The 21,563-nt window shown below is 44.3% G+C and overlaps 1 protein-coding gene across 2 annotated transcripts; it reads right to left on the bottom strand.

Annotated features, from left to right (window-relative positions):
* Positions 1 to 152: 152 nt before the first annotated feature.
* MECR (mitochondrial trans-2-enoyl-CoA reductase) lies at positions 153 to 21,091 on the bottom strand. Of its 2 annotated transcripts, none has more exons than XM_067530778.1 (10): positions 20,949 to 21,091; positions 12,352 to 12,449; positions 11,920 to 12,051; positions 9,229 to 9,372; positions 7,452 to 7,554; positions 5,668 to 5,770; positions 4,358 to 4,431; positions 3,730 to 3,790; positions 2,189 to 2,261; positions 153 to 933 (listed from the first exon to the last, which is right to left on the bottom strand). In XM_067530778.1, exons 1-10 carry the CDS (start codon positions 21,089 to 21,091, stop codon positions 770 to 772), a joined length of 1,095 nt encoding a protein of 364 aa, XP_067386879.1. In that variant the 3' UTR covers positions 153 to 769. The 2 variants fall into 2 exon arrangements, with proteins under 2 accessions (XP_067386879.1, XP_067386880.1); XM_067530779.1 differs by lacking the exon at positions 20,949 to 21,091 and adding an exon at positions 19,299 to 19,459.
* Positions 21,092 to 21,563: the final 472 nt, after the last annotated feature.

Genomic DNA, 21,563 nt, shown 5'->3' with positions numbered 1-21,563 from the left:
ACGGCATGACATTTCAAAGCAGTACAAAGTAAAATACTTGTGATAGTTGTACTACTGTCTTACTGAAGTGCAGCAAAGGAAATAGATTTTATTACACAGCACCAGTTGTGCAAAAACCCAGCGGATGGCAAATATCCAGGGAGAACACAGTCTCTCAAAATTATAGCATTTATTCTGAATTGACATTTCAGTGGGAAGAAGCACAGAGTAAGAAAAATAGAGGCTTCCTCACTTAAAGCATACTTTGGGACAGTCAAACTTTACAGTAAGAGTCGCATTAGCATCTTGCTGGGAGTCCCAATGCCCTCCTACTTGGATGACTACACATAACCAGAGCAGTGTGCTTCTATTTGTGTCATCCTTGACTGACTGATTTCACCAGCAATAAGCTGGAAGTTGATCAGCTTTGCCTTGTCCTTAATTTTTAGGATTCCAGGAAATGCACCATAACCACCCTTAATTTTCTGTTGCAAAGAAGCTAATTTCAGCCAACGTGGAAAGAGGATCCATCTCCAAAAGCACAGATATCCCATAAGCTCCTGAGTCATTAGTTTCAGATGTGATTGTTGTTGTTTCAAGTGGGCAAAACTGACAGACTGTAGAGATTGTGCCTCTTTAGCAACTCTCTTGTGAAGACAAGATTCATTGAAGCAAACACGCATGAAACCAGTTGTATTGTTTCCAGTGTCGCCAGAACTGGCTGTCGTTCAGCTCCCTCTTAAAAGTCCTCTGGAAACAAAGAGCGTATGATTTTCCATTGGAGGCAGGATCACATGATGAGTACCTGTTTAGCTGAGATGAATGGCTTCATGGAGGCTTCCAGGGCAATTTGGTAGTCCTTCAGTGGGACCTCTGTGCAGACTGGAGCAGTGAGCTGTCCCTTACGAATAAGATCACACAGGTACAGAATCATCTCAGTCAATCTTTCTTTGTCTGCATGAGAAAGACGGAAGAGAGTAATCCTGCCCCTTCCAGAGCTAAGAACGAACAAGACCCACAATACCACCCAGAAGAAATGAGACAACTGACAAAACAAATAAAAAGTGAGCTGCTTTTGGCTGCTTTGGCCACCTAGCAACACAACACAAAGGAGTGGATTTCTGGTGCTAAGCTCTGTTCAACACATGCAGCAGCATTCACTGGCTTTGGAGAGAATTGCATCCAATTCATATAGTTGGCACAAGGCAGATGATCCCAGAAGACTCCCTTGTATTGAGCAAGGTTGCCACACTGGACAACTGATTTGTTCTGTTGAGAGGGGAGACAGTCCCCAGTGACCTTTCTGTCCTTCGGTGTTATGCTACAAGTAGGTAGCATCCTGTTTGATGGCCTGCCCTGCTCCCTACACTAAATGTTACCTGCCACTTGCACTGCAGCTTGGTCAACCACCATCTGGCATGCGCTGCTTTGAACTTAAGGCTGTGTCTAGGTAGCTTCTGCCCAGTCCACACAACCTCAAAGCAGGAAGTGCCTACATGCTAAATGCGGAATGCCTGACTTTCTCACATTGCAAGTGCTGAGCAACCTCCGAGTGGAGCTGAATAGATGAGCCTGGGCCAGTCACAACTGTTTACACTCAACACTGCAGTTTGTTGCACTTTCTTGACCAAATGCACTAACAGGTGCTTCTCTCCCATTCTGCTGAGGCCAAGGGCTGATCACAGATTCCGTGGGTTACGTATGGGCTGTAGCTGAGGGGCACAGCAGGGGAATGATACAGTTTGTGTCTCCCTGAATTAATGAAGGAAACTCTCCGGGTCAAAACTTGTCACCAGCCTTCATCCATTTGGGCTTTTTTAATGTGTCTAGAAACCCAACTAGTAAAACATTTATCTGCTCTTCAGATGCAGAGTTTGAGAGCTGCTTTTTCAGTATTTTCCCAGGAGGGCTTTTTCCAAACTAAAAACTGGTGATTCTGCAGGATGTGCTCTGTGCTTCTAGGGCCTCCCTAAAAACTGGGATAAGAGAAGCATTATCTGGTTGTACAGGAAGCCAGGTATTCGAGTGTTAATTCCTGTTCTGACAATGACTCCTGTGGCTTTGGACCAGTCACTCCACCTCTATACTCAGCCTCCTCACCAATAGACGCAGGGGCAATGCTTACTTTCCTCTGGGGGAAGAGGAGACCTCAAGAGAACACAATAGATTTTCACTGGGCTACATCCCACTGAAACGATTTTCAACTTACTCTGGGTTTGCTCTTTCTTCCACTGGGTCATCCAAAACCCACGCAGCTGCACATCCTTAAAGATGAATGCACTCTGTAGAAACAAGATGAGAGACACCATAATTCTTGTGGAAACTATTTAAAAAGTTATCCTATTTCTGCTACACTCAGGCCTTGGGAAAGATTGTCCTCATACAGCTGCTAAAACACTTTACACATTGTTGCAAATTTGACAGCCACTTTCATGTTGCTATTAAGATCTGCAATTCTGCCTCTCTGCCAATCAGTGTTTCTTTTAGAAAAAACTTAATTTGGGGCAAATTCACTCAGACAACTCAGATTTTTTTCCTTTACATAACACCTGCAGAATAAAAACAACAAGAGTCCTGTAGCATCTTAAAGACTAACAAATTTCTGCGGGCATAAGCTCTCCTGGGCTGCAACCCACTTCATCAGATGCATGAAATGGAAATCACAGATAGGTAGTATATATATACATCCAAGGGTAAGAAATAACAATCGGGAGAGCAAGTGTTAAAGTCAATTCAGTTAGAGTAGATGGAGCCTATTCACAACCGTTGATCAGAAGGTGAGAATGTGTGAACAGTGACCATTAATTCTTGTAATGAGAGAACCATTTCATTCTTGCTGTATACAGACTAATATGGCTACCCCTCTGGAACTTTTCATCTGCAGAATGTTATTCTCCTGCACAGTACACTGGACAGTAAATATGAAATAAAGACCAAGGGCTGGTTCCCTCTGAAATCATCATATTCTTGCCAGAGGTGATTCCTCCAGGTCATAACTGCTAATTGGCACTGCCTGTTTTGTGGCAAAAGAGGATTTCAGCCTCTCTGGCTGTCAATCTGGCACTAAATTTAAAAATTCACACTAATAAATCGTTTTGCATTAGCAGTGACTCCCAATGGACATCAGAGCTCTGAGAGGATATAAGACTGAGGTCAAGAAGGTTAAAGATGCCCTGGCAAAAGAAGCCTTAGCTACTAATTCTATGGGAGAGCAAGGATTGACACTGGGAAGATCTGCCCTACGTGTGCTGCTCTGACGTGTGTGCCTAAGAGTGAAGACAACTTTTGCAATGAGGATTTGACTGGCAGATGCTAAAGTGACAACTTGCCATGCCTGCATTTCACACACCAGGGTCAGTCACTTCATAAACATTGCCACAAGTATTTTAGACACCCACCCCAAACCTTGTAAACCAAAAAGAGACAAGAATTAGCTCATTCCTTTCACGTTCTCCACCAGTTTGAGACTACAGGGCACTGGTTCTGGTGTTCAAATGACACAAGGAGGCAGTATTGGAGCCCTGGAAAGTCAAGTACACACTTTATCCAGTCACTCATAATGGAAGCGGTGCTGCTGTGTGGAAACTGAGGAGCCTAGGGAGTTAGAGGGCAACATATAGATGTGGTGAAGCCAACCTCACGGTGCAGCCATTTGCTCACAGTGGATGTTATGCCTGGAAAGCTTGAGTGCCATAGAGTAAGGGTTCTGCGATCTGAATACAGAGAACGTCACAAGCATCTGTTACTTACCACAGGAACAGTCACAGGCTGTTTTGCCATCCCACCATATGTAACCATGGTCCCTTTATGTCTGTATGGAGAGTCAGGTATCAGATGATTAATGATCTCACCTAATAAGGGTCTGCAACCAGACCTGCTCTCCTCCTTCAATTCTGAACCCCTGCAGATACAAATGCTCTCACAGAGGGGGCTCTTTCAATTACTTTGTTGAACAGTTACTTTGTTACTTGCTCAATTTGCTTTCTAGCTTCCCCTCACTCTCACAAGAGCCATTAGCTGAAATACTCACTTAGAGTTAATGGACCCAGCCCACCAAGACAATGAGAAAGATACTACAGGGATTCTAACCTCATAGCTGGATGTGACCTTCAACTCTTACTAATCTTTAGAAGTCTTTTACTGTGTGTCATTGGAGAGGAAACTTCCCTGGAGTTGCTGTAAGGTCTTAGATTTCAGTTACTGTATCTTCCAAGAACCAACCTCCCATTTTTAACAGGTGACTCGCATGAAATAATTCTATTCAACTGGTCCTGACCACTACCCCCAATCTAAACAAACTAGTGCTTTGAACAGGTACTTCTCTGAGTGCTAAACACAAATCACTACCCAATAAAAGGAGGAAAGCAGCTGAACTTACTCTATGTGGCGCAGCATCTCGGTAGTACTTTTCCCTCCAACACAATTCAGAGCTAACCGGGGCTTTGGGACTTTCTGAAAGAGTCAGAGTTTTGCAGGAAAAAAAAGGGAATATTCAACTCTTGCCCACCAAGCCAGATTTCTGTCCAGCGAGAAACATTTAGTAGCCATGTTTTGAATTCCAAGGTTACCTTCTCTTGGGGTCAGGACTCACTGCTGAAGCAGGCAGGTTCATGTGCTTTAGCTTCAAAGTTTGCTCAAATAAGGGAAGGTCCAGTACTGTACCTAAAGCCAGATTTACTTTCTGGGCACCAGAGCAGAAATTAAGACCTGCCCAACATCGCTGGAACAGCCTCTGGAATCACAGAGAGGAGTCCAAGGGAAACGATTCCCTACTAACTCTTCTGTTAAATGGTGGTATATAACAGAGCATGGATTCTAGGTATCAGACACATATATAGTCCCAGCTAGTTCATTTCTCTGCCAGTGCAAGATTTTCCCTGTGACACTATTATTGTTACTGCATCATCTTCAATACTACATTTCCACCCTGATCACCTCAATTCCCAGTTATAGTCAAAACAGAAGGGGTCCAGAGATGGATAGTGGCAGTGATTTGAGGTACAGAGATTTCTGTCTAAGGAGAGGCTGAGGACTGGGATTGTTCAGTTTACAGAGGAAATAAATGAGAATCAGGAGAGAATATAAAACAGCGAAACGTGTAGATGTGGACAGACACTCCAATTTAGCCTCATAATAGAAGAGCACGGGGACATGCAATCGAACTAAAAGGCCACTTTAAAAATAATGAAGAGAAAGTTTATTATTTTACACCCGTGGAACTCACTGCCATAGGATATCATTGAGGCCAAGAACCTAACAGGTTTAAGTGACATTTATATGGATTAACGAGAATACCCAGTTACGTGAGAGGATAAAATAAGGGATATAATATTCATGATTTAGGGAATAAGGCCCTGATCCTCAAAAGATATTTATGTTCTTAGCTTCCATTGATTTCAATTGAAGTTAGGAGCCCAAATACATTTGAAAATCTGGGCCTAAGACAACTGACCATCTGCCTAGGGGTTAGGAAAGTGCTTCCCCTAGGGAAGTTTACTCCATAGTTGTCCATAACAGAATCCTTGCACCTTTCCCGGAAGCATCTAGTTTTGGCCACTAGACTAGACGGACCACAATCTGATCCAATATGTCCATTCAGATGTTCCTGTATTGTCTCTGGATTCCAGGAATTAGCTTCCTGCCTCCCTACTAGGAATCTTCTTTCTGGAGAGCTCAGCACTACAGTACCTTAAATAAGTCTTTCATCTCTGGCTTTCTCAGCATCTCTTCTGTGATGACGTAGTCCGCACCAAGGGATGTCAGTCTGTCTACCACCTCTTGGAGGTTGGGTCTGGGCAGGAAGGACAAAAAGAGATTGGCAGAAATAACTGGCATGTTTTTCAAGCCAAGATGGACAGAGCTCTGCAGAGCCCTCTGGCCAAGTCAGTCAGTTTCTATGAGCTCTAATCTGCAATTTGCGACCCAGGATGAGCAAACTGGGTTCAGCCCAAGCCTTTGGGAAGATGTTCCACTCCAAAACCAAGCCTCTTCTGGGGGATTTATCTCCTCCTTCCCTTGTCTTGTTATTAACTGACCACGTCCCTCCTGCCTCTGTGCCTCAGATCCCTCCACTGGTTTCCTCACCTTCTGCATCAGCTATGAGCCCCTCAGCCTCACCTTCAAGGGTCAACATGGTGCCACCCAATCTTCCTCTTTGCCCTCATCCCAGTCTTCACTTTCTACCCTCCAGCAGCCTTCTTGAGAATTGCTCCTGCTGTCTCTTCCTCCCACTCTGTTCTGCACCTTCTTTCATGCTGTCCCTTCTGCTCCCCACACGAGTGCCTGTCCTCTCCTAATAACTTTCTTCTGCAAAGCTTCCTACACTGAACTTGGATGCTGACTCCAGTTGTACCTGCATATGATCTGCTGCCCCCTGAACACTCCTCCACAAGCTCCAAACAGGGTTTCTTGTCTGCTTAGAGTAGGATCCAGTTACCAGTCACTAATCTGGAACTAGTGACAGAGCAGGTCGCTGCTTCGCAGCTCAGCACCCTTTTTACCACCACCAATTGATGCTGCTCAACCAAACCAACCAGATACTTTCCTACTTCCTGGCAAGAGAGAGAGATGAGCCCCACAGCACTGTGAGGAAGGACCAATCTCCTGAGCAGGCCACAAAGTGGAGGAAGCAGAGCTAGCTTTTCCGAAGAGCCAATAGGTCCCTTTTCCCTCTCCATCTAGTCTCTCCATATCCCACATCCAGATCCACTACAGGTTCCCTCCATCCAACCCTTCGGAATTTGCCAATCTTGGAGTTAAAAATCCCTCAGGACTAGCCAGTGTCAAGGGTTAGACACTCCCTCTCCCAACATGTATTTTAACACTCCTCTTCGGAGTGGGGACATGTAATTCATTTGCTAATCACTGAACAGGCAGCTCATTCAGAGAGGAAAGGGAAGCCCTTTCATGAAGAATTCCCATTGCTGGATTCAGCTACCTGAACAAAGAACACCGCCCACTGCTCGTTCAGACACAAATGGAGTCTTTCTATCAACATGAGTTATCGCCCAGTTTTACAACATACATTCTTGTCCAATTTCAGACTATTTGCCCACTAGAGACAAAAACTGGTGCAGGTTTCTGGGATGGTGATCCTGCTAACATTTAACCTGTCTTCTCCCCCATCTCTTTCCATGGCATAATTTCAGCAGGAGGAGTTCCCCCATGAAGATTCATATCAGAGCAGTTAAAGTGAAAGATTTGAGACAGATGGACAAGCGAATATCTAAATGCAGCTCCTCTCAACTGGCCAGGACACAATCTTGTATACCCACCTCCCTCTTGTGTCCAGAAGAGAATCCCCTCCCCTCCCACTGAGAATTTAACTCAGACACATACAGCAGTATGCAGGGTGGAAAGACGGGGAACTGAACAGTCCAGGATAAAGCAAAAAAGTTCTTAGATCAGGACAATTTTAACAAATGACCCAGTTTGTAAAAATCTCTAAAAAGCAGTGCCCACCGTATACTCACCTATCTCGGATCACATTAATTGTTTTGATGCCTAAAGCTGCTGCAATCTGAATAACAGCCTGTCCCACTCCACTATTGGCTGCATTCTGGATGACGGAATCACCTGTGGCAAAATACAGAAACCCTAGTCAGCTCTGGCTTTAAGTAAAATTAGTGCTGCAGAAAGGTGCAGAGACCTTCAGTCTTCAGGGCCGACAATATGGTCAAGAACAGGTACAGCACAGACCATTGCAAGGCAATCTTCCCTGACACTGTCCTGCCAGCATGGCTCATCCCCATTCTGGCAGGGCAGCTCTAGGAGCAAGAAAATAATTCAATTGCTTTTACAGCCAACAAGGGAGACCGCTAAGTGCTAGCTAGTGTCAACGACGGTGGTGGGTTTTGATGCAGAGATGTTTCTAAGATCCAAACCTAGACCCACCAACTTATTTCATACAGGTTCTCAGATGGGAGCAACCTTTTAGCCCCACATTTAAACTAATGAACTACAATTGAAAGGCTTAACTCCTTCATGATACATTCATCTGAGAACTTCATTCACCTTAGACACATTCACTAAGGCTTGCTTGGAATGGCTTTGATTTATTCTCAGCAACCTATTATAAACAGTATGCTTATTTCCCCTAGGCCTGCATCTAACCTAGAACCCTAAAGGCATAAGATACTGACCATAAAATTTGGCCCTCATATCAAATCATTCATTCATTCAAGTAGTTCACAAACATTCATTTAACCTCAACTGGTAAGCTCCTTGGGCAGAGGCAGTGGTGGGGTATCTAAACCCGACATTGGCAGTGATAGGGTTAAGGGGAACCAGAGAGCCTAGTTTGCTCATTCTGTGGCACTCGGAGGAGAAACAGGCAATGAAGGATTAGACCCAGTTGGGCAGAGAACCAGACTGCATGGTTCCTAGAAAAGAAGGACTGCAGGGCAACTGGGCGGAGGACTCAGGAAAGAGGTAGTTGGGCATTTCCTCTCTCTGAAAAAGGAACCATCGAGGGATGTGCAGCAAGGAACTTGTACCTGGGACTGTCCCTGAAGGGGCAGGGAAGCTGAAGAGAAGGAGACTCCAGGGAATAAGCCTCAAGGATCAGTAGCTTAAGATCAGCCACCCCCGCCAAGGATTAAAACCTCAGAGGCAGTGCTCTGTAACAGAGTCAGAAAGTGTCCATGGAGGACTGAGCCTGGAGAGGGCAAAAGTTTTCATTCCTTCAAGTTTGGATGTGGTTACCCTAGAGGGGTGGGATTCAGGGTCACCTGGTCAGAACGGCAAGTCACCAGGAGACCACTGAAGTCCGGAGGAGGAGGGTGAGGCAGAAGAGCTTCACTGCTGGATCGCCCCAGGAGGAGGTGCTCTGGGATAGTGAGCTATGACAGGGTCCAACGCTTCATCTGTGTTTGTGCAGCACACAGCACAATGGGGACCTGGCCCATAACTGGGGCTCCCAGGTGCTATTGCAATATAAATAACTCTAAATTACCAGGTCAGAAAACAGGTGCAGGGACTTGCCAAAAGTCATGCAGTCAGTGGCAGAGCTGGAGATAAAACCCATAGTCCTATCTACCAAACCCCTACTCTAACTACTCAATATTAGGACTTTCCATTGAGGAGAAAGTAGAATTTTATGTATGCATGTGGATAAACCATTAACAGAACTTACAATTTCCTTAAATTAACTTGTTTAGGGTCAATATCCTTGGATGGGATGCTCCACTGGAGTGTAAAAAAATCAGACACACGTTAGAAGAATTACACAATGCAGGTTAAAAGACATACCTGGCCCCAAGGTCTCAAAATCAGCCAGCATCCGATAGGCTGTGCAGGGGTTGACGCTCAAGGTGGCAGCACACAGCAAAGGGATGTCACAGGGGAGTTTCAGCAGGATTTCCTCACTGACCACTGCATTTGTTCGCCACGTTCCTGGTTTAAAGGACAAGGCTTATTCAAGCTATGAGATGCATTAGAAAGATGCAGGCAAATGGAGCAAGTAACTGATCAGGCAAAAGTTTTCTGGTCCAATCAAGTTTCAGAGAGAAATTGGGCCTTGAGGTTTAAGCACAGGCTAGGGAGGCAAGATTCCTGAGTTCCAGTCCTGGTTTGGATACAGATTCCATCTCTGGTTTTGAGCAAGCCATTTGAAGCTTGACTTTCCAGAGGTGCTAAGCACCTCTGTACATGGTTAATGTAGCTCTCCAGGAAACATATACCTCTTGTCTGGTGTGCACTGAATGTGGTAGGATGCTGCAGCTGCCATTATTAGCCTGGCTAGCACAAGTCATTCCTATTTACTAATTTGTCCCTCACATGGAAGTTTTATTTTTATAAGTTGCGTCTTAATTTACCTGCACCAAAGAAAATATGAAAGTGGCAAAAAGACAACTACTCCGCCCCCCGAAACAGAAAGCTGCTTTAAAACACAACCAACAGTTAAGGTTGCTAGTTAGCAAGGATGTAACTACCTATCATTCAAAAACAATAAAAGTAGTAAAAAATAGGGGTGACCTCATGGTAGGGGTTTACTATAGACCACAAAATCAGGAAGAAGAGGTGGATGAGGCAATTCAAGAACAGAAATATCCAAAACACAAGACCTGGTAGCAATGTCAGACTTTAACTATACAGACATCTGTTGGAAAAGTAAGAAGGCAAAACACAACATTTTCAACAAGTTCTTGGAAGGTACTGGGGATAACTTGTTGATTCAGAAAGTAAAGGAAGTAACCAGGGGTGCCGCCATTTTACACTGGATTCTGACCATCTGGAAGGAATTGGTAGTGAATCTGAAGCTGGAAGGCCATTTGTGTGAAAGTGATCATGAAATGATAGGTTTCATGATTCTAAGGAAAGGCAGGATTGAGCAGCAGAATAAGAAAAATGGACTTAAAAAAACCCCAAACTTTAACAAACTCAGAACTGGTAGGTAAGGTCCCATGGGAAGACTAAGGGAAAAGAAATTCAGGAGCGCTACCATTTTCTCAAAGAGACAAAGGCACAACTGAAAATTATCCCGATGCAAAGGAAAGATAGGAAGAATAGGATAGAGCCATATTGGCCTCTTCAGGAGCTCTTTAATGACCTGAAAATCAAAAAGGAATCTATAAAAAGTGGAAACATGGACAAATTGCTAAGGAGAAATACAAAAAAAATAGCTTTCTCCCCACCAGCCCTGCTTTTTGTGTGTGTTATGAATAACTGTTATTTAATAAAGACATCTTCTGAAGGATAAGCAATGTTTATTTGTCTCTTGCACACGGTGGTTGCAGCTTACATTGATACACAGTGCAAGCTGTCTAGCAGTCATAGCAAGGCACAGTGCTGTTTACAAAGACACCTTATTGGGTCTCATTGTCAAAATGGTTCCTCAAGGCCTCCCTGATTCAAATGCCCCCCTGTTATGCCCCTCTAATAACCCTGACATCCGATTGTTCATATTCAGCCGCAAGGCGATCTGCCTCTGTGCTCTATCCAGGGGGAAACTTTTTACCCTTAGCTTCACATATATTATGGAGTCCACAGCAGGCAGCTATAACCATGGGAATATTTTCCTCATTTAGATCTAACCTGCCATAAAGGCATCGCCAGTGAGTTTTTAATCTGCCAAACGCACATTCAACAGTTATTCAGCACCTGCTCAACCCTGTTATTGAAGTGTTTCTTGCTGGTATCCTGGCCCGTGACGTGGCCTGTTAACACCCTTGTAGTCACAGGACAAAAAAAAAGGGGGGTTAGTGGGTTACAGATTGTTGTAATAAGCCATAAATCCAGTGTCTTTATTAAGTGTCTTGTTATCTTTCGGTGTGACTTTGGACAAATGACTGCAGTGGAAAATGGAGGTGTACAGTAACTCTGAAAACTCACCCTGTGCCTAAGTTTGTCCCTCTCTGAAGTGGGGATAATACTTCCCAACTTCATATGGGTTTAGGAGGATGGATTAATTAATGTTAAGATCACAGGAGTACTCAGAGATTTCCAAGGATGGTTAGAACAACAACCTGCTTCAGACTTTATTTTAAACTAATGAAGTCTTCAAACATTCAATGCATAACTCAGTTTCCTACAGGAATAGAAAGTTTTTGTGAATATATATTTGCAGTGAAAACAGGTCTGTGTTGGGTTTAAACATCTGAGGGTAAGCGGTTACTTGTACAATCAAATCTAAAAGTGCATAGGCAATCATCTAATGGTTAGAGCAGGGGAATGCAAAACAGTAATCCTGGGTTCTAGTCTCAGCTCTGTGACTGATGCACTGGCTAAGTCACCAACTCACCATGCCTCAGTTCTCTCCTGACTCTATCCATAAAGAGATATTTATCTACCTCACTAATATTTGTGAAACGCTTTGAGATCTGTCAATGGGAGATGCCAGAGAAAGGCCAATGGGCAGATCCTCAGCTGGAATGAGCTGCCATAGCTCCATGAAGTCAATAGAGCTATGACTATTTCTGAGGAATTATGTAAAAACCTCACCAAATCCTGCATTTACTGGGACAACCCAATCGCCAGGCTTCACGGAAGTCACGTGACTGCCAACTTCCACCACTTGTCCAACACCTTCATTCCCTCCTACAGCAGGCAAGTCAGGGAGGATGGCATACGTCCCTGCAAGAGGAGTAGAAATATCACAGTATTTTTTTATTTTATTTTTTTGAGAAAAGGAACAAACTGATCTCTCAACTTCCATTCTCTAAGGCCTGGTTCTACTCCCCTGAAGCTCTGGGAATCCAGCCCTAACTCCTGCATAAAAATCCCATAGGAACATCATTCAAGATTTGTCAGTCTGTTAGTGAGATTACTCACTGGACAGCATGTGGCAGCTATTCCACACGCACTACAGAAATGGAAGCAAAATGAAGCTGTTTGTAAGCAAAAAATCAATTAAACCACAGAACTCAAGGTTACCTTGGATCATATTGATGTCTGCTGGATTGACAGGGGCTGCCAGCATCTTCACATGAACCCCAGAATGGCCTAGCTCTGCTCGCTCTAGGTCCTTTAGTCTAAGCAAAGAGACATACAAGTATTATCATCACTGTATTTTGTATAACAAGTGTCTCTGGCACAAAGGATATCCTAGAACAAAGACTATCTGCTTCTCCCCCTTCTTCCGCCAGCCTGCATGAGATGTCAGACTTACATTATGCAGCAAAGTTCCAGAGGGGTAGCCATGTTAGTCTGTATACAGCAAAAACAACGAGTGTTCTGTAGCATTTAAAGACTAACAAATGTAATTTCAGCAGGCATAAGCTTTCGTGAGCTTCAGCTCACTTCCTCAGATGCAGTTGGTAGAAATGATACAGCAAATAGGTAACATAACATATACATATCCAAGGGCATAGATAACAATGGGGTAGGTGGATAAAAGCCGGGTACTTGAGGCCTACTGACAACTATTGAGTAGGAGATGAGAATGTGTGATCAGAGCAAATTACTTTTTGTAATGAGATAGCCATTCCAAATCCCTGTTTAAACCCAGTTTGAATGTGTCAAGTTTGCAGATAATTTCTAACTCAGCAGTTTCTCTTTCAAGTCTGTTTTTGAAGTTTTTTGGAGAAGTACAGAAGTTGCTTCTTCTCCAAAAGAAGTTGTACTTCTCCAAAAAAACTTCTGCATGGGGAAGAGTTTTCAGCATAAAAAGGTGTGTGAATTTAAACCAATATAATCATACCTGTAGAACCTCCTGTGTGGACATACGTACTGGAATATGAGTGCGTTTTTGCAGTTTAGATTATGTTGCTTGGAAAGCAATTTAAATTCAACTGAAAAAAAAGCCACTCTTATACGGGAATAAGTAAAACTTTCCCACATAGACAAAGCCTTGGATTCTGCAGCCACATAACTGTACAGAGGACCTACTGGCTTTAGTTACACAACATACAGAGGTATTGGCAAGGTGTAAAAAGATGCTTTCAGATCAGATGCAAGCCAAATTACATACACATAGAGAGCTACTCTAGAAAGCAGAAGCTACCAACAGTACTGAGATAATGGGAAGAGACACAGAAGCTCAGTGCTAGATTACTGAAGACAGACGGGTCAGCTGGAGCAAATCCATCAAAGGTTTCAAAAATTAGGGAATTTTTTTTTTAAAACTACCTCTGAACTGAATCAAGAGTTGGTGGAACTGAAGAGGGTCTGATGTGGAGCTTGCACATGACTGCCAATTTTAAGAACTTTAGCTATCATCACGTTCTGTTAAGGATGTGTCATTAGAAGCAATAAATTGAATTCTCTTCACAGCTTGTCCTATGCTGGCAAAGTGTTTTCCCTCCCCTTTAAGCTACACGGCTGATGTCTCGATAAATCTGAGTTTTCAATTAAACAGCAAGATGTACTTGTTAGAAGGCTTTTAGCACTTAGGAATTTGCATCCTGTAATCATGCATTTCAAACACACAAAGCTGCACTAAGATTTTAAGGGGGCTGTGAGTGAAACAGTGCATTAATGCATCCTTGGAGACCTGGGCTCATATTCTGACAGGGTCACAAATGAAACAAGAGTTTAACCCAACACTTGTAGACCCTAAATCAACAGGACTTAAGCACAGTGTTCAACCCTTTGCCTTTGAAGCCATTTGTCTACATCCCAAAGCCACCACACACTGGGTCAAATCCTCCTCTGGTGTAACCAACTATTTACACCAGGGATGACTGTGGCCTAATTCTGACAGGGTTAGCTGGCTCCTCCAGAATTGCCCCGGCCTAGAATGGATCTTGGCAAAAAAAAGACAGGGGCCAGGATTCTCAAAGCAAACTCAATTCCTTGAGGCAGGATCCCCAAGAGACAAAGTCCAACAGTCTCGTTCTTCTGATTTTGCTGCTTTATCTCCTCTCTCTTGGCTCAAGCCTTTTTTGTGACCTGCAGGGTGAGCGGGTTCAAGGATTCACTTGAAGATGGACAGGCATTTTGAATTTTTCACCAGGTATCAGACAGAACTGTCCAAGGTTAGCAGGAGATTGAAATGTTCCCAAGGCAAGAATATTTAGCAACTGCACAGCACTATGTTCGACACAATAACAGCAACTAATACATTCTCCGAGCACCCCTGTGAGGGAAGTTATCCCCATATTGCAGATGAGCAAATTGAAGCACAGATGTGAAATGACTTGTCCAAGGCCATGGAGGTTGCTGGTGGTAGATCCAGGATTAGAAGACAGAAGCTCCTGGCATCCAGCACAATGCTAATTTCACTGAACCATGCTATCCCAAATCAGAATTGCGCAAAGCCTGCTGAGCTTCCTCTTTCCCTCAAAGAGCTTCTGACTTGGATTTTTTAATCAGGTCAACAGGAAGTGAGACAAATCTTCAAATAAGGTCAACAGGAGGTGAGACAAATTGGCAGAGTTGGCGGGGGAGGGGGCGAATAATTCTGGGATGTGCAGGGCTGGAACTGCAGGTAGTTATGTGGGTCAGGAATGAAGAGAGCTGTTACGGGGAAACCATTCAGTCCTGAGGAAAGGCTACAATGCACAGCGTCACAAAAACTATGTTAATTCACAAGTTAAAACATATACTAAAGGGATACAATTCTGGAACACCCAATAATAGCTGCAGGTAGATGGGACAACTTTGAATTTCCTGGCTTTTGTGGGTCCAGTCAGACCCTTAAATCTTGTTCTACAGAGGGGAAATTCTGGCAAAAAATATTTAGACAAAATGGCTTTAGTGTTATATTAAGAGTTTCTTTGTATGTTTAGCTTCTATACAAAGAGCACAGGCAGCTGCTGTTGAGAACACAGAGCAGAATTACTGGAATTAGACTTGACATGATGCTATTTCAACGGAATTGTTAAGGCTCTTCCATTGAAGCTATAATGACTCCATTCAAAGCTTTAAGATCCCAGTGATTTAAATCAACAGATCATGGACACAATGGCTCATTTAGAGCCATTAGTGTCAATGGGAATCTATGCACGCACAATAAGTACATATATCAAAGTCTGCATGGATAAAGGTAGCTGGAGTCCTGCACAGCCTCTGTGCTACACTCAAAGAGGTTTTATTGCTTGGCTCTGCTGGGAATTACTTATCTGTTTGGAGTTAATTGGTACACTGTGCCTGGCTATACATTGCAGTCTCCACAGGCCTGCACAATACAGTTACCACATAGCAAACTTTACCTGCTTTGCTACAGTGAATGTTCCAGTTTGTGTCTTTTTCTCCTTGCTGCTTCTTCAGTTCTACTGCTTTCCCTCATTATATGGAGATAGTGAAACAACTGTTTTTTCAAAGAGGGGAACTTATTGTACTTATGTCCCAGCTTTCTTTGAGCAAAACTCTCACTGAAGTCAGTGGAAATCCTGGGAGTGCAAAGAATTCAGAATCAGATCTGAATGTTTACATAGGGAAATATGCTTTAGTTGGGACACTAGAGGAGGGGTTCATGGCAAAGAGTAGCAGTTTACTTCTATTTGGCTATATTGTAATTATTTATGCTAAAAGTAACACTTTCTCAATAGGAAACATAACATTTTTGAAAATATATTTGCTGCATATGCATCTTTGCTGCTTTTTAAAGTGGAATATTTTGACTATTCAATTTCTTTGAAGTTTCCTTGAGCGCTGATCTACATTATAGATTAAAGGTCTGCATAAAAGTCAAAGGCCATTCATTATATTAAGGTCCAATGTGCTATAAAAAAGAGAAAATATGACAACTACAGTCAGGTGAGACATGATACACATCCTTCCAGTTTGTTAGATAAGCTGGAAACATCCACCATAGCACCTTCCTTCTGAGGATTTCAAAGCAACGTTAAATATTAAGCTTCCCAACAACCCTGGAAGATTGACCATTATCTCCCATTTTCAGCTGGGAAAACTCTGAAAGATTACCGGTAAGTGTTTTCCCAAAGTTTACATAGTAAGGCTATGGGACATAATGGAAAAGATCACAATTGAGTCAATCATATGATTTAACGTCAGATCACGTTTTCTCTTAAATCAGTAGCTGACACCTCAAAACAAACTTTCTACTTCACACCTAGAGTCACTAAGTCCAGCCAGATTCTGCCACGTTTGTTAACTAACAAGGCCCAGAACACCTGTGTGCTAAACCATGTTGGCATGTCCACAGTTAAGCTGCACAAGCTCATTTACATCACTGAGTTTGGGGAAAGCTGGGAAATCAATCTAGAAATCAATTGCCAGTGCCAGGAGCAGAAGATTGTGGGTGTTGCCCCTCCCACAATGCACTGCAGCATTTTGGAATGTAGACACACTAGCTAATCTGGTTACAGACTGGTCCTAGATATACAAGGAATCCCATTAGAAGCCAGTAGACAAGTAATCTGATGTGAGCCCGTAATCTAAAATTCAGTCTGGAACAAGATTTTACAATTAATTTATTACTCCCTTGAAAAATTGGTTTTATAATGGAAATGCTGTCGGCTCATTAATTATAACAGTACTAGCAGAGCACTGCTTTTATCATCCAACTTTGGCATTATGCCATCTAGCTGAGTAATGGTCACTAGAATTAACTAATCAGGTAACAGTGTAAGAAATCCATTGCTTAATCTAGGGAACGTTGGTCAGGTATTTTACTGATAGCATCACACTCCTCTCCTTCCTTCCAGAGGAAATTGGATACTGTAGTGGCACCTTCAGAAAGCAGAACAGGGTTCTGAGAAACGGAGAGCAAGATTTACTCTTATGCAAGAAACAGGGAAAGAGCTTTAGTACATTTGTCAGAGAACTATCATACATCGTCTCCTGTCGTCTCTTTGTCTAAGGGTATGTTTACACAGCAGGTATGAAACATGCTCTAGCTCAAACCCATCTACCAGCCACAAACAAAGCCCTTGGCACGTGACTATGTGTCCTCAGAACGCACACTTGCTGGGTCATCTAAGGATATAGGTACAAACGCATGAATCTAGGGCGTTTTCTTCAATGCCATTTCGAAGGGACAAATTATGTGCCCATCCTTTCATTCCTCAAGCAGGCAAGGCTCAAGTAAAGAGGGCAGGACTGGACCCAGAATTCTCAAGGCATTCAGGGCATGCTAGACACCTACAACTGCCACTGACTTCAGGGAGTTGAGGCTGCTCAGCAAAGCACAGGACCAAGAAGAATGTGAAGCACTTTCATACATTTAAGCAGAAGAAAAAAAGTCCATCCCCAAACCATAAGATCCCAGATAAAAGTGCCCTTTCTTTCTAAAATGTGACTCTAGGTGACTCAACCGGAACAGCAAGTCCTCATGACTTCCTCCCTTCCACAGGCTACATTTTAGTAGATTTTACAATACATCCAAGTTTAACCCTCTCTGCTCGAAACACAATCGCTAGCTTCCATTTTCAAAGGCAAAGCCTGTATTACAAATAAACAATAAGTCCTTACTCAAACTAACTTGTTTATTTCACTATGATCCAAGCGGTTTTTGTTTTAAAATACAGCAGCTGAGTTGACATCTTCTTTTAAATTCTAGCTAAAAGTTATTCTGGCTCAAAGTTTTTTTTAAATGAAAGTTTGATTATCCTCTTCCTTCGGCGGCTGGGAGGAGGGAGAGAGGGGGGGGATGAGGAAAGGTTGGAATCATCACACTTTCTGATATTATATCTGACAAGGCAGACTTAGCGTCAGATCTACTTAACACAAACATTCCCTGTCTAGATACTAGAAAGAGGTTAGTAGTCAGCTAACATCAGATGGAACCAAAAGAAAAAAAAACTTTTTAACTAAAAAAAGTGATTTAGGGTGTGCCAAAGGCAGATTTAGCTTCCCATGGCAGATCAAAAGCATCACTTGTCCTATACTCAGGGAGCAGAACTGCTCAGTTTCTCTACTTGCACAAAGAAAGGATGTGATCAGCAACCTTTTGATGGAGATGGTTGCTGTTTCCATGTTTAAAGTGTTCGATGTCCCCTCCCCCCAGCAAAAAGACTGCAGAGCATGTTAAGGGAAGCCAATTAAAACCTTGGCGCTCGAGAACCTAATGCCAAAATTTAAAGCCTTAGTAGGCTTAAAAAGTATAAGCCTAGTCCACACTACAAAGTTCTGACAGCAAAGCTGTCAGCTAGGAATATTGGGGGGGTGGGGAATCCCCCCCCACAAACCAACAAAGTGATGCTGGCAAAAGCCCTTGTGTATATGCAGTTATACTAGCAAGAAGCCTTTCTGCTGTCATAGCTTATGTTGTTTGTGGAGGTGATTTAACTATGCTGGCAAGAGAACTCCCTTAGCGGCAAGAGAACTCCACGAGTCAGCTGCATCTCCACTAGACAGGTTTGCCAGTATAGCTATGCCAGGCAAAGCATTTGTAGTGTAGACAAGCCCTTACTCAAACTGCACCACTGCATTCATGTCATGTGCTCAAGCATAAGTCATTTCGGAGGTGGTGGATGATGTCTAAGCACACCCTTCTCCCAGTGTTTTCCAATGCTATTAGGAGTCTGGGATCTTCAGCTGATGCTACCTGAGAGAACATTGCTGGGAACCAGGAGGCAACGTGTGGGGTGGGGGAGAGCCAGAAAGATCATATAAAAATCTTGCAGAGATGTGTTTTTTAAACTACTTCCCTCTCACATTTTAAATGGAGACAGCAACACTCATCAAGACGTATGCATCAGCCATAAACTGAACTAAACATGCATACCATCCACCGCAATAAATTGTCACACTAGGTAAGAAGGAGCTGTAGGATTAATATATTGGTATAACTGCCCTCAACTGGATGGAATATGTTGGACCTACTTCAGTGTCTCAATCCCCCCTACTGGCTATTGGCACCACTGGCTAACTTGTCTACATGTAGTCATATGACAACTGCTGTTTGTATGTGGATTATTATGAAGTACAACTGGGACACGGAGTCTGATATCTCTTTCACTGGGGCAGGTGCTCACTTTTTGGACTGTAGGTAATACATAACTAGACACAGTCATGCTGATTTCTTCATGTTCCCACATCTTGAATTCCCGAGAGAAATATATAGAAAAAAAGAAAGTAATAATTTTAGAAAGCAACGTTGCCAGTACGCGCATGCTATTCAAATTCACCAGTAAAAAAAAATCAAACTAAAAACAGCACAAACACCGTACTAACTTGCTAGAGACCAAAATATGACATTAAAAAATGGGAATCTCAGAGGGCAGAATAAACTCCCAGTGAAAAATCAATGATATGATTTGGCAGCTGGCTTATACTACAAGTACATTTTTAGTTTATAATTCCAACTGACTCAGTAATATATTACTATCCCCACTCAGTCAAAGATATATAGCAAGAATCAATATCAAATCCATTGCACCAGCTACACAGCATCCAACTCCATTGAATGCTTAACTGTGGGAAATAAAGATTCCCTAGCCAAGTGTGAAAGGTCTAGGCATTTTAAAAATGAATCAGATGAGCCACAGTGCCTAGTAAGACTTACACAAATATTGACAATTCAATAATTAACTTTAGAGACACTGTCACCTTGAAACATTACATCCACCTAAAAATGTTGCATATACTATAATTACAGACACCACCTAAAATCACGGCAATGGAAAATTAGCAAAGATTTCTCTTTTTTACCCCAGTTGGTTTTACTTTATGCATTTGGCAGCACTTTGTGTATGGTCTGTTTCATTTGCATATCTCAGAGGTTTTTAACTGGGTGTCCACTATGTCTAAGATTTCCAAAGGGGTCCACACCTCCAATCAAAAAATTTTGGGGTCTGCAAATGAAAAAAAGGTTGAAACCATTGGGATAACCAGTCTATTTCTCTGTTGCTAACCCTTGCAAAAATAAATTGGGGAGCAAAAAAGCTCCATGTTACTTCGTTTAAAGAAACTTACAAAAAAGTTTCAGGAAAACTATATAAAGGATGCTCTATCAGAAACTCCACAGTAACTATCAGAAACTATCTGCTTTATCAGAAACTCCACAGTATCACGGGCCTTTCCCCTCGCTTAACCCCAAGCCCCCATCCACATCACATTTGGACCAGGGGACAAGCTGGGATCTGAGGAGCTGCCACATGCACATCCTGGAAGCTTCATGCTCCAGAGGAGACTTGATTCAAAGCATTTGCAGAGGCCCTGGGCCCCTCGCACCCCAGCTGGGAGTGCAAGGGGGGAGCCAGGGCATGAGGCACCGGGTCTCCCACTGCTCCCTCTTCTGCCAGGGCCACGGGAGCTGGGCAGTGAGGCCCTGGTGCTCAAGGGGGACCCCTCCTCCTGACACCCCCCCTCCCACAGGGGACACACAGGAGACCAGCCCAAACCCAAACCCGCAGCTCTGCTCAAGATCCTCCCAGCCCAGGAGCCCCCCCCCATGCCTGGGAGCCCACCTGCCCCTGGGGAGCCCCCCTCGCCTGGGAGCCCCCCTACCCCCTGCCCCCCGTCCCCAGGAGCCCCCCCGGCCTGGGAGCCCCCCTACACCCTGCCCCCCGCCCCAGGAGCCCCCCCTCGCCTGGGAGCCCCCCTACACCCTGCCCCCCGCCCCAGGAGCCCCCCCTCGCCTGGGATCCCCCCTACACCCCGCCCCAGGAGCCCCCCCGCCTTACTGTAGGACCTGAGCCGGGTGCCCGTGCTGCCCATAGACCAGCGCCTGGGAGCGGGACGAGGCTGCCGCTGCCAGGGGCCGCGGGAAGGTGCCTAGCAGGGACCCGCCCGCGCGGACCAAACCCAAACCCAAACCCACCCTCATCCTCATCCCCCTCCCCAGCGCCAGCCGCATCTTCCCGCTTTCGGCACCGGCACCCGGCAGCGGGATGCGGCGGCGCCGTCGCTGCAAGGCGCGTCACGGCAGGGAGCCCCGCCCCCTGCCTGAGAGACCCCGCCCCTCGCTCGGGCGAGTCCCGCCCACTGTCTGCGATACCGCACCCCCCGCTCCGCCTAGCCCCGCCCACCGCTCCGCCTAGCCCCGCCCACGTGCCGGGAGGGCCTCCCCCCAGCCATCGACCAGGCTAGCCCCGCCCATTTCGCTATTTAAAGTCGCTGAGTGATGTAGGTGCTGCCAGCTACGGGGCCTCTCTCCAGGGAACCTGAAATGAGGCCTCCCCCCAAAGCCTGATGGGGGGGAAGAATGTTGCCTCTGGGCTGCAGGGCCTAGGCTGGGAAACGTGGGGGGGCACCAAGGGGGTGGGCAGGCAGAGAGCAGCCCCCAATCCCATGCGGTG

This window comes from Emydura macquarii, unplaced genomic scaffold, assembly GCF_026122565.2.
Source record: "Emydura macquarii macquarii isolate MOO-44397 ecotype Brisbane River unplaced genomic scaffold, CSIRO-AGI_Emac_v2 contig_3113, whole genome shotgun sequence".
Classification (NCBI taxonomy): domain Eukaryota; kingdom Metazoa; phylum Chordata; order Testudines; family Chelidae; genus Emydura; species Emydura macquarii.
The sequence above is the reverse complement of the archived record's forward strand: the minus strand, read 5'-3'. Positions and strand labels throughout refer to the sequence as shown.